At 33.8% G+C, this 14,234-nt stretch overlaps 1 protein-coding gene across 7 annotated transcripts in view; it reads left to right on the top strand.

Annotated features, from left to right (window-relative positions):
• Positions 1 to 14,234, top strand: part of CNTN1 (contactin 1) — a 375,618-nt gene that overhangs the window by 259,231 nt on the left and 102,153 nt on the right. For all 7 annotated transcript variants that reach the window (XM_030835383.2, XM_060307110.1, XM_060307112.1 and 4 more), the window contains one exon: positions 6,818 to 6,938. In XM_030835383.2, the coding sequence (XP_030691243.1) occupies positions 6,818 to 6,938 (121 nt within the window). The remainder of the gene's footprint in view (positions 1 to 6,817; positions 6,939 to 14,234) is intronic.

The raw sequence follows: 14,234 nt of genomic DNA, 5'->3' as shown, positions 1-14,234 counted from the left end.
AACAGGTTAACTATTGAGCCTTCTACCAGTAGCTTAACTTAAGATCTAAAATTCCTTATCTGTAAAATGGAAAGATTAAACATATCTCCCTGAGTCTTATAAAAATTAAATAGGAAACATATATGTAAAGTAGCTAGCACATTGCAAGGCATCTTAAGGGCATTTAATAAGCTAGATCAGGTATTAGTAGGAGTTCATAGTAGCTATAGCAATGGCAGTAACAATAGCAGAAGTTGTAGTAGCAATCTTAATATTGATATTAACAGCAGCAGTAGTAGTATCCTATTAACGGCAACAGTGGTAGCAGTAGTGGTGGTTGTAGTTACAGTATTATTGTGTCCTCATCTCTAAAATACAGTTAAGAATAGTACCCCTTTCCCAGGGTTGTTGTTATAAGTGAATTTGCACATGTAATGTATTTTTAATAGCCCCTGGCACCTATAAAACGCTTACTTTTTTTCTTTCTTTTTTTTTTTTTTTGCTCGTGTGTTGGTGATGGTGGTGTTAAAGTTTGCAGTTGCATCTGATGAATTTGCTAGTTATTCCTTCTCTAACCTAGGAAGCCAAAAGTAAAAAAGAAAAATGTTTATTTTTCATGGATATAGCATGTATCATACATATTTAATAATTTTTGCTTACAGGTTTCTAGAGTATTCTCTTTAAAAACTATGCTTTCCTCCAGTCTTCCATATTTGTCTCTTCATTCTGAACTTCAATGGAACAAAAGAGATGTTTTTATACAACCATTATGACCTCTAAGCTTTATCTAGACCTTGTATATACTTTATGGCATATTTCTTTGTTCATCATGATTAACTGAATTTGTTAATACAACTTAGTAATTCAGACTCATTTATACTGCAGGACTGATTTTTCAAAGTTAGTTCATGGGGGAGTGGAAAGGAAGGAATAGGCATTTATATTTTGGAAGTCTTTTGATTTAAACTTGGGAAGTTTCTAAGTGGTAAACCACATATACACTTTGGAACATCCCTGAGCTGTGCTATCACGATTTCCAGTATGTGAGTCAACTCTCCTCATATGAAGGGAAGCATTTTGTAATTCAGCCAAGCTGTGGTTTTTAGTGAAAATAGAGAGAGCATTCGTATCTAATTTGTGGCTAGAATGTGCTGAGAGCCATGATCTTTACTTGCTTTGTAAGCGTTCTGTCGACCACTGAGAACCTCAACTTCTCCTGAGGTATGGAAAGTGCTAGTACCATTTATAAAAACGTCAGCAAAGCTTTTATACATACACAACTCAATTGGAAATGATATAGCGTATTTTTTCTTTATTTTCCTTTTGAGGTGTTTCAGTGCCACACCTTCACCAAATATAGATTGAATGAGAATAAATGTTAAAGTCGCTTATTACTGCTTTATGCAAATCGGCCTATCATTACCTACCTAAGTCCTAATGTTTAAAACAAGCCTAACTTTTAAAATGAGTTTAGCATTAAACTTTTAGAATAGTTTAATTAAAAGTTTTTAAGGAGTTTATTATGAAGATTCAGTAAGTATAACTTTAATATGATATTTTAAGACAAAATAGTTTGTGTTTTTCATTACATGTGAAAAGTATGAAAAGCATAACAACATTATTCCTCTCAGGATTAAATAAGTGAATATGAAAACAGCACTGTGTTTCAAACTGAGATTTTGGGGAAAATTATAGCAATTTCATTAAAGAAGATTATTAGGTGTACAGCATTCAAATATTTTACAAAGGGTAATTATGGTGTCGCAAATTATTTTTATATTATTTTCCTGCTTTTATTTTTTTTATTATAAGGTTGAATTTTTTTTTAAGGTTGAATTTTTTTTTAATTTTAATTTCTGAAGTATTTTATTTTTTAAAGTCCAATCTAATCCCATGGTTCATTGAAATAGTGGAAGTTTAGCAACAGGATTATCTTTCATTTGGATACATGGAGCAACCCAAGTAGTGAGTTAACATAATAAAAGCATGCAATAGAGCTAAGTGCTTTTAATTTTATGCAAACATTATTCTTTCTCAAATATAGCTATTATCTTGTGTCATGATAGTTTAAAAATATTTTTTAATATCTTTCCATTAATGAATATTTAATGTCAAAGTTCAGTACTATGATGTATTGAACTTTAAGGATGTTAAAGCACATTAAAGCAGTCTGTTTTATTAATATATAGTGTTTAAATTATTTTATTTTATGGTAATTATTTTATATTATTTTATTTTTTCTCACTAGAAATTGTCTCAGAAATATGTCAGGTAGCACCTACAATGGCTCAAGAAAAACTCTTTTATTATTACCTTCCCCATATACACAACTTTACTCTCTTCTTACTTTAAATATTTTTAAAAAGATAGCTATAGGTAATAAAATAATATTTCTTTACCCCTCTCCCTTTAGGTGAATTCTATTTAGTATGATATGTAGAATTGGCCAACTACAAAGTCAGGCAGAATCCTCAAGACCATCTTCAGTTCTGAAACCAACTGCAAGTTCCAGGAGTTGCCAAAACCAGCCTCAGTTTCCTTGTGCTAGAGGGAACTCACAGAATTCCCTGAAAACTATTATGCTCATGGTTACAATTTATTACCCAAATGGCATGCAGATTAAAAGCAACGAAGGGAAGAAATGCATGGGGCAGAGCCCAGGAGACGTACCAAACATAGAGCTTCCATTGTTCTCTCCCCATGGAGTCAGGATTCATTACTCTACCAGCTATGGTCTGTGGCAGTAGGCACAGAGTATTGCCAACCAGGGATGCTTTCCTGAGCTTTGATATCTAGAAATTTAACCAGGGCTTAATCATGTAGGCATTGATTGACTGATTGATTACCCAAACGGTTAATCTCAATATCTAGGTTGATTGATAACACATGACCCAAAGCCCCTACCCTAAGCCACAATGTTAGTCTTTTTGGCATGGTTAGCCCCTACTTTAAAACTATACAGGTGTGGCTAACTTCCACCCTAAATCACATGGTTAGAACAATTCAGTATGACCCAAGATGCCCAGGCAAAGAAAGAATACTACAGGTTACCTTCCAGAAGCTGACAGAAAGGGCAGATCTCTCTGTAAATTTGTGATTTGTATTACAAATTTTGAATTTGTAAAGGCCTAATTCTTTACAACAAATATGGGTGGTTGAAAAACTTAGAGGTGTCCATTTTCTTATATGTCAACTGCATTCTTTTCTCTATAAATTTACACATTATTCCTAAAACGTTTATATTTACTCATGAAATTGTTTACAAATAATTTGAAATATATTATTAATTGATAGCTGAACTCAGGTATATGGATAGAAATAGTTGTTCTCAATTCAGCTATTTTATCTTATAATATTATCATTATCTTACCTGAAAAATCATATGAAATTACTAAAAGAATTTAATAAAAAACATTTTAGATAATAGGTATTTTAATTCATTTATGCAATATTTATTTGTTGAATTCCTCCTGTCTGTCAGATATCACAATACATAATTTGTATGTAATAATAAATAAGACCTAGTCCCTTCCTCAAAGAATTACAGTCTAGTAGAAGAAATGAACAACTACATAATTAGAATAGAAAGGGATAGTTAAAATGAAAATATGCAAGGGGCAATCCCTAACCAGGACTTTGGATTCTAGAGAAGAAAGGGGCATCTAAACCACGACTTGAAGTTAGCCAAATGATAGAAGTGGGAGATGGGAGAATCCAGGCAATGCAAGTGATATGTACAAAGGTCTGCAGGAAAGAGAACACATGGTAAAATGTAAGTTTCTGGGGCACAGGAAGTGGGAAAAGAAGTGACAAGAGTGTGTACTTCATCCTGACATCAAAATGTCTCATTATGTGCTTACAAAATTCTGCCATTGTGATGGGCTATATGAACTTGCTATCCTAACTCTGCTTGTACCTGAAAAGAAGTAAACATGTATTATCTTAAGAGCAGATGCCAGAAGTCTTAATAAGCATGCTGAAAAATTCACTCAAACAATGTATATTTGGTGTTGTTATATCCCTGGGACTGTGCTGGTCTTAGGGATACAGCACATACAGCTGTACACATGTAACACAGGGATACAATGCTGAAGAAATCAGGCATGTTTCCTCCTCTCATAAAACTTACAGTCCTTCAGGGAAACCAACTTTAATCATATAATTGCAAAAATATTTTATTGTAAATGATATATATAATATCACATTAAGTAAAATGTGCTATGGCAAAATGTAACAACAGAAAACAGAAAGACTTGCTTAAGGAAATGATTTGAACTGATATTGGTGGGGGAGGGTAAATGTTATTTAGATAAAGGTGGTAAGATTGTGGGGTATGAAGAGATCAAATTCCAGGAAAGGAAACACCTTGGAGAACCAGAGATAGGAGATAACAAGATACATTTAAGGTCTTAAAAAGGGAATGTTCTTCTGGAGAGCAGAGTGTAAGTGCAATGGTGGCACTAGTTGAGCTGGAATATTGGACAGAATTTAGAGAATGGAGCCAAGTTGACTATCATAACACTTACGGCTTTTATTCCAAAAAGTGGAACATTTTTAAAGATTTTAGTTTGTTTTTATAGAAAGGGATGATTTGATCATAATTTGGATTTTTTAAAGGTCACCCTGAGTGCTAAGTAGAGAAAAGAATAGATGGGACAGGGGTGAGGGTCATGACCAAATAGGACATAGTAGTTCAGTGAGAGATGTTGGTAGCTTGGACAAGGACAGAGGAAGTGTTGAAGAAAAGGAAGGGATAAATTCAATAATTTATTTTGGAATTATAAGGAAGTTGAAGAAGATGAGAGGTTAAGAATTTTCTCAAACTTTCTGGAAAATGTGCTGTCACAGATGACTAGAAAAGTTGGGTGTTTGGGGAAGAAAGGTCAAATGCTATTAGAAGTCAAGTAAAATGAGTTGAAGAGTTGGGAACCAGATTAAAATGGACTGAGGGGTAAGAGGTAAAGAAATGGCAAAAGCTAAAAACAGAAAGTAAGGGTTTGAGGAAGAAGTATTGTCAGAATCCAAGCAATGATCCAATAATTAAGCAGCTTAACACGAGGAAAGAAGAATAGTTGTTTGTTTCCAAGGGAAAGAAGAAAAGAGCAGAGAGAGGTAAGATATGGGAGTGGGAGTGAGTGCCAACAAGATGATAGGGAACAGAGACAGGTGAAGGTCACTGAGAAATCCTTAGTAAAATTATGACCAGCAGGACTTTTAAAAATAGAAATATACAGTGGATGATAATTGCCCTACTTTGTGGGATACAACCAATTCCATGACCTTTAACTCTTTAGTACACCTACTTTACTAGGGAATACTTCATGCTAGTAGGTTTCATGGCAAAATAGAGAAAAGGTTGGTCTGGAGCTCCTTGGTCAAGAGAACAGAAGGAAAGAATTCCCCTACCTTAGGAATTTGAAGAAATCTTGGAAACTTGATTTTTACCCAATCTTAGACCTCAAGGGACAGGAAGACCCCAACTAACATTAAATTGTATGACCCCTAGTTTCATTTTTCAGAGATTTTAATTACTGAAACCAAGGAACAAGGTGTGTGGCCACTGACCAGTTCTTTATATGGAGATAGTAGTATTCTACTACAACCAATTGAATCAATCTGCTCAGATGATAACTAGCTATTATTTTTAATTAATCTTATTAATCAAGCAAGGATTGCAACCCAAATACTTTCCAAGACCAGCAGGGAATTTAATATGTGAAGGGGCCACCAGCAGAACCAATGGTGAAGCAGAGCATTTATTCCATATATAGTCATTAAATAATTAAAATTTGCAGGTCTGTCATATAACAGAAACAATACCTTCATCTATTACATGAAATATTAACCTAATCATTAGTTTTTCATCCATTAATCTATCTGGATATCTATAATTGCAATAGTAAATCAATATTTTTGTTTCTCAGGGAAACCAAATGTCTATTTAAAAATCGAGTTTTCCAAATTTTTCTCTTAAGAGAGTATTTTGGAGATAATGAGCATGGACTATGTTATGCTCCTCCAACCAAGCAAACCAAGTAACCATAGTTAAATTACTTGGCTACTCTAAGTCTCACTTTTATCTTTAGTAAAATGGACAAAATAGGACCTATCTCATAGGAGTGTTTTCAGAAGAGAATCCCAGGATCTGTATAGAGGAGGCATTCTATAAATATTAGCTATTTTTAGAAATTGCATTGGGATGGTGCCTTATCATTCACAAGCAAAATTCCCTCAAGCCTCCTTAAAAAAAACATATGTTAAACACTATTCTAAGCACTGGGAATAGAGCAGTGAACAAGACAAAAATCCTTGCCCACAAGGAGGTTATATTTGGCCAAAACAGAACATGTTAGTAGAATTGTCCATTTTGACAGTTTCTGCACACTTTTAGTATCTTTGTAAAATGAACTGTGGCACGTCTTGAAATTAGTTGTTTAGATTGGTTTTACATAACCAAATTAATAATTCTCCCTAGCCATACAGCATTTATGTATCTTCATTGATATTGAGCATCAAGATTTTTGAACCTTCACATTTCTTTTTAAAAGACATCAATGAAATAGTTTCATTCTGTGCTTTCTCTCAAAATGCCTTCTGATTATATAAATAATAGAATACTAAAGACATTAAAGCTAAAAAGGACCTTAGGTAATTCACTCTATTTTTCACTTGAGATACCAAAGCCCAGAGTTTAAGTAACCTAAGAACACACAGACAGTTAGCACATCTCGAACAGGTGTTCATTTTGTTAGGGGAAAATGTACCTCTCATATCCTAAATACCATTTAATTGGTGAAAAAAAAGTACTGATTTGAATGACTGCTGTTTTTGCCGACAGCTGGATTCCAATGGGGAACTGCTCATCCGAAATGCCCAGCTAAAACACGCTGGGAGGTACACGTGCACCGCTCAGACAATTGTGGATAATTCTTCAGCCTCAGCTGACCTTGTTGTGCGAGGTAAGAGTTTCAACATTTTGTAATCACAAAACCAAAGCTATATGACTTACATAAATATGTATAATCTTCTGGTAACTCTGGTACGAATTCTTATATATTTAGAATCTCGATCCTTGAGAACAGTTCTTCACCCATGCCTGATTTATGCCAGCCAAGTAGTAAACAGAACTGATTTTGTTTGTTTTACGAACTACGTATTTTTTTAGCAACTTACACCACATACCTCCTACTAAATGTTTGTGCTTTTAAACTTAGTACTTACCAGAAGTTCTCAGTTCCTGCTAATACTTTTCATGTGTTGAGTAGAGTTTTGTTTCCTTTTTTACTTTTTATGGAAAAAATACACTGGTGCTGTTTATTAAAACCTCAAGTGTTATACATTTACCAGTATCATCTTAGAATAAAAAATGCTTTGTACATGTCTCATGTTTCTATTTGTTACTGATTTTCAGACTAGTGCTTTTGTTCTTATAAATGATTGAGAATGTGCTTGGATACATGCTTATTGAAAATACAACACCTTTGCTACTGGCCTCTGCTATATAGCTGTGAGGCCAGCTCAGAATATGCCTTACTTTATTTAAAATCATTCATCGGCTCTTTACTCCCTGCCTACAGAATGTAGACCATTCCTTTTAGCTAAGTGCCCAAGAAGTTCCATAAGGTGTGGTGACCTCGGCCTGTTTAGCTTTAATCTCTCACCATTCCTCCTGACCAACTAGTCCACAGAAATACCCTAGGATTTCTACCTCTGTTCCTTGGTTCACAGCATTCCTTCTACATGCTGTTTTCATTGATTGTTGCCCAAATCTTATCCATCCTTCAAGACTTGGCTCAAAAAGTAACAAACTCATGAGTCATTTTTATGAGGTCCCAAATATGAGCCCTCTCTTCTAAACTCTCATAACAATTATTACTTTCTCTAACGTATTTTATAGCAATCTGTACATATGAGTTACCTTCTCTACTAAGTTGTTAAATTCACATATGCATTTTTATTAATATTTAGTGAGTTGCAGAATTCTATCTCATAGTTTCATTGTTCTCTTTTTCCCTCTGTCTCAGTGACATGTTAAATTTTGGTTTTTTTCACATTTTACCTACTAGAAATATTTATTGACCATTATTTATTGCACTTCTTTTTTCAGTCAGCTTTTGCGCAATCAGATAAACAATTAGTAAATGAGATGATATTCATGGTTTGTCTTAATACCCATTCTGGATTAATTGAAAATTAATAAAACTCCAAGGCTACAAAATGCTAAATTAAAGGAAGTTCATTTAGGTTCAGTATTTCCATTAGGAATATTTTGTTATCTGGAACATCTACTGTCTGTGAGAGTTATCAGGGAGAGGGACTATTCACTGTTCTTTCTAGTCAGACCACTAGCTGTTAAGTCACTTCCAGCAATACTCTATGCTTGTATTTAATTGAAATTATTTGCATATTAAAAGATTATCATTAGTGTTACAATAGGGGTTATGTTACAATGCCTGGGCATCAGTGTCTTCATATAATGACATTGCAGCAAACTCCCAGTACTCACAGGGAAGACGAAGTTTTACAGATGTAGTCAAAGAATATTAATAACCTTATCCACTCATACTTAGGTAATTAATAATCATCATACTCTGTATTTTTTACAGAAAAACCAATATAAAAAAGGTATAGCAGGTATTATGTGAAAATATAAAGTTTTTTTTTTCTAAAACCCTTTAGTCATAGGAAATATAACTTAAAGCAAAGCAATCTGGCAAGTGCACTTAGTAGAAATATGATATAGCATTTTAAGTCCCTGCACTATAGCAGGGTGTTGAAAAAGCTATACAGGTAGATAAAAAGTATTGCTTAACACTGATAAAAGTCTGAAAGTTGTAATCATTCTCCAAATGTTATTTCTAATAATATAAAAGGTATTCATTTTATATCAAGAGAAATTTGCAATTCAAATAGTCAAATACATTTCTGCATAGCTGCATTCTGATGGCCAACTACTCAGCAGCAGTAATAAAAGTCACAAGGTAATTGGGGGATCCAGACTTCAAGGTGACCCTCAGTGATCCTTGCTTTCTGATAAACCAGCCCCTGTGTAATCCCTCTAACACTTAGGGTTGGTGTATGTGCCAGCAGAAATGACAGCGCTGAACATTGTCATAAATCACATTGCTGCTTCTGCCTTGGTTTTTGGAATTCTCATTTTGGAGGAAGCCAACTACCATGTCATGAGGATATTTCAGCAATCTTGTAGAGAAGCCCACATGAAGAGGAAATGAGACCTCCTATTAATAACCAATACCAACTTCCCAGTCATTTGAGTGAGTCATCTAGAGAGCAGATCTTCCAGTCAAGCTTTCAGATGACTGTAGCCTTGGCCAACAGTTTGATTATAACTTTCATGGCAGACCCTGATCAAGAATTATTCAGCTAAGACACTCAAAAATTCTTAATCCACAGAAACTGTAAGAGATAACTGTTTATAAGTATAGCTGATTCACTTTGTTATAAAGCAGAAACTAACATACAATTGTAAAGCAACTATACTCCAATAAAGATGTTAAAAAAAAAAAAGAGATAACTGTTTACTATTGTTTTAAGCCACTCAGGCCTGGGGTAATTTGTTATGCAGCAGTAGATAACTAATACAACCATGGAATGTGCTGAAAGAAAAATAACTCTCCACCAAGAAGTATATATACAGACAAGTTATCATTTCATAATGAGGAAAAATAGTTATATTTAGACCAACAGAAACAGAGTTTATTTCCCAAGAGACTCTTATGTCTAAAGGAATATTTAATGGGTAAATTTCAGGAAGAAGGAAAATAATGCCAGAGTAAAGTTCTGAGACATCAAATAGCATGATGAACAAAGAAAACAGTAAAAATACCCAAATCTAAGCAAACAGAGCTAAACTAGACTTCAGAATATGCTGTGGTCTGGGTTTGAGAACTGGCAAGAATAAGTTGCACACTGATCAAGTTGATAGTTGCTTTTACTTCAAGTTTCTATTAAAACAACAAATCTGACATATATATGTATGTATGTATGTATGTATATGAATATGTGTGCATATTTTATATGGTCAAATATAGAGAATGCATGAAAATGATAATCACGAAATATAGGGGAGTTGTTACCCCTGGGTTGGAGATAGGAGAGGAGGTGAGTGTGGTTAAGGAGGGAGGGGACCCACAAAAGGCTACATCTGAATAAGTAATGTTTTATTTCTTAACCTGAATGGTGAGTTTTTAGGTGGTCATTTCTTACTTTATACAGCTTTACCTAAATGTTAAATATTTCTCAATATATTTAATTTAATTAAACAGGGTGATCTGCTATCCCCTACTTCCTCTCCACCAACCTTTTCAGCAAAGATTCATGAAAAATCTTTGTGTAACCTCTGGGTGCAGGTGCCAGACTTGGCTGTACATCAGATTTACTACTACAATTAATTTTAAATACACAATTCTAAGCCTCTCTTGGAAGTTTCTAAATTAATAGCTCTGGGATGGGTTTAGCAAAGCTAGCTTAAAGATTGGCCTGGTGAACCATGGTGCATCAACAACGGACACAGAAATTGACCCATACACATATGCTCAACTGATTTATAACAAAAATGAAAATTAATTCAGTGGAGGAAGATTAGCCTTTGCAATAAATGGTGCTAGAACAAATGAGGATTCACAGTTCAAAAAAAAAAAAAAAAAAGGACCTTATACATAATTAACTTGAAATGGATCGTGGACTTATTTGTAAATTTTAAACTATGAAACTTTTAGAAAAATAAAGTATAGGTGAAAATCTTCAGCTCTTAGGGCTAGATGAAGAGTTCTTAGACTTGACACCAAAAGCATAATGCATAAAATGAAAAAGTGATAAACTGAACTTCATCAAAATTTAAAACTTTTGCTTTGTGAAAGTCCCTGTGAAGATGATGAAAAGACAAGCAACAGACTGGGAGAAAATATTTGCAAACCATATATCCAAGAAAGGTTTGTATGTAAAACATATAAATAACTCTCAAAACTCAAAATTAAAATAACCTAATATGAAAAAAGATAAAAGATGTGAACAGACATTTCATTGAAGATGATATACAAATGGTAGATAAACACATAAAAGATGTTCAATGTCATTAACCATTAGGGAAATGCACATTTAAAGCCACAGTGATATATCACTACATACCTATAAGAATGGCTAAAATAAAAAAGAAATAGTGATGCAAAACAACAGAGTCACTCACTCACACATTGCTGGTGAAAATGTAGAATTGTACAGCCACCCTGGAAAAGAGTATGGCTGTTTCTAAACAAGTGCTTACTACAGGACCCAGTAGTTGCACTCTTGGACATTTATCTCAAAGACATTAAAACTTATGTCCACATAAAATATATATACACAAATGTTCATAGCTGTTTTATTCATGATAGCCCAACACTGGAAACAAATGCCCTTAAACAGGTGAGTGGTTAAACAAAATGTGGTATATTAGTACCATGGACTATTACTTAGCAATAAGAGAAGAATGATCTATTGATGTGTGCAATTTGGATATATATCAAGGGAATTAATGCTGAGTGAAAGAAAGCCAACCTCAAAAGGTTACATACTGTATGATTCCATTTATTTAGCATTCTTGTAATGACAAAATTATAGAGATGGAGAGTAGATTAATGGTGGCTTAGGGAGGCTAGAGGAAGGGGAGTAGCTGTAGCCATGAAAGTGTACAACAGGGGATCCTCATGATGAAATTGTTCTGTATTTTAACTGTGGTCATGGTCCCAGAAGTCTACGCATGTGATAAAACTAAAAGTTTCTTAGAACTAAACAAACACATAAACACACAAATGAATGAATGTAAAACTAGCAAAATCTGTACTATAAGGTTGATGGATTATGTCGATGTCAATTTTCTGGTTCTGTTATTGTATTTAGTTATACAGAAAGTTATGGTGAGTAAATGAGTGAAGGATATGCAGGACCTTCCTGTATTAATTTTCACAGTTGCATGTGAATCTATAATTATCTCCAAAAAAAAGTTTAAGAAAAAAATCACTGGACATAAAATACACTGAAAATATAAAGAAAATATGTACATATGGGCTCTTTTTTCAAAAATAGTATAATATTACTAGAAAGCAAAGAGTATGGCACACCCAGAGGTAATGTTTGAACAAGTGGTGGCCACCAAACTGCCTTCTGAGGAAGTGGATCCAGGCCTGGGAAGGACCTAGTGGGGTTGCAGCTTTGGAACCAGGGTTGAATTACTGAAGGCAGTAGCAGAGAGTGTGTGTTCTACTTCTTTCCCCAGAACCCTCCTTCACTCCTTTTTCCCTATGCATGTCTGTCTCCCCTTTAAATAAATACTGGATATATTTTTAAAGAATGTCATTACGGAGGGCATCAAATTACAGCATTCCAGAGTGACCAAGTGTTTAAACCTGGCCTGGGCTGGCAAATCTGTATTTTTAATAATGCCCCATGATGCTTGTGATGAAGTGGTCTTTAAATGGTTTTTGGAAATTATTGTTCTAGGGAATTCTTGGAAAATAGTTTGAAAGTCCTATTATTTTGTTTATGGAATGGGTAAATTACATTAGAAATGTGTTTCAAAAAGATGGTAAGGTCCCCTTTTCCTCCAATTCATCCTGTTCAAACCAAATAGAAGTCAATCAACAGACAATTGAAAAACTGTTATGAATATTTGGCTAGAAGTCAGGGAAGGGAGCTCTGATGTAAGGACAGGAGTGGCATGGAAATGCAGGAAGGTAGTCCAGGTGGTGAGAAAAAGAGTTAACTCCTTTTTCCCTTACCCTCATATAATTTTAGCACAGCTACACTTAAGCCTTAAGTCACACAAAATAAGATAGCTTCAAAAACTCTAAAGTTAATCAAGAACCACTCAATCTATGTATCAACAGTAAGTAAATAAAAAAAAAAAAACAAAATATGATGAAATATTTCCCAGCTAGAGCACTGATATAAAAATGAAGATAACTTTACAAGAGATTGTAATGCCATTTCTTGGTAATATGGCATTTCAAGTAATTTATAAAAGATTTTACTAATTTTTTTTCTATCAGAGCACATATTGACATCAATTTAAATTATTATTGTATTAGTGAAAGAGGTAATTTCAGAATAAAACTTTAAAACAGAGGTGCACATAATATAGCCAAAGAGATTTAGAACTCAAACAGCTACAAACTGCTTAATATCTAGAAGACCTTTACAGTTTAAAACTATTTTTAGTTAAAAAAAAAGAACCAGCTATTAGACTTCAAATGGTTTTAGGCTTCTTATATAAAAATCCAAATCAAGAGGATCGATACAAATTTCCTTTTTGTTGTTGTTATTGTAATAAAGGTTGTACTAAATAGGTCCCACAAAAGTGTATTTCAGGTTGTTTCATCAAGTAAGTTTTGATGCACATCTACAGCCCTGTATGAATGTTTTTAGCAAAAGATGTTTCTGGAGGACTTAGTGCTTTTCAGTTAAAAAAAAAAGTGTCATTTAGAAGGAAAGGTGTTTCAGGATTTATCTGACAGCACCTGTGGGAGCATTTATGTAGCTTGCCAAATCTAAATTCTCTTTTATGAGTGCACTTTTGGACAGCATTCAAAAATGGACCATAAAATTAGGCCACAAAAGCAAGAAATGAGGCTTTGACGTCTGTTTTTTACTACTTTCCACGGCATTTCTGCTGTATTATAAATATCCTTGGCAATGCTACCGACCTTTAGGAGGACCTTCCTGACACCTGGCTGAACATAATGTTTGTCACTAAAATTGCCAAAACAGAAAATGCAATCATGATTATACTTTTCACATCTGCCCCCTCTTTTACATCTTATATACCATATTAAACAAAATTTCTTAATACAAGGCTGAGATTTAAAAACAAACAAAAGAAAAAGACTTTAGTCTGATTCTCAACACTAACCTGTGCTATGTGAAATTTGGAAACATTTAGGAAAAAGTGTAACTAAAGGTCCAGTGGATAATACAAAACTGTGTAAATCATTGCATCTCCAAATTAAGTTTGTATTGTTTATATTTTTATATTAAAAGCTTATATTCATAGTTTTATGTAGATTTTCATTTAGATTAGAATATTGTGTATGTGCATGTGTGTATGTATGAATGCCAAAATGTGTGTGTGTGTATTTCTAATGCCAAAATACAGTTGCAGAATGGAAATGGATATGTTAGATGTCATCTTTATTTGATGTAATCCCCTGAAGTTTTTAGTACTTGGCCTAATGACATGGTTACCAGATTCTTTCTTAAGG

This window comes from Globicephala melas, chromosome 10, assembly GCF_963455315.2.
Source record: "Globicephala melas chromosome 10, mGloMel1.2, whole genome shotgun sequence".
NCBI classification, from domain to species: domain Eukaryota; kingdom Metazoa; phylum Chordata; class Mammalia; order Artiodactyla; family Delphinidae; genus Globicephala; species Globicephala melas.
This window is presented reverse-complemented; position numbering and strand designations above follow the sequence as displayed.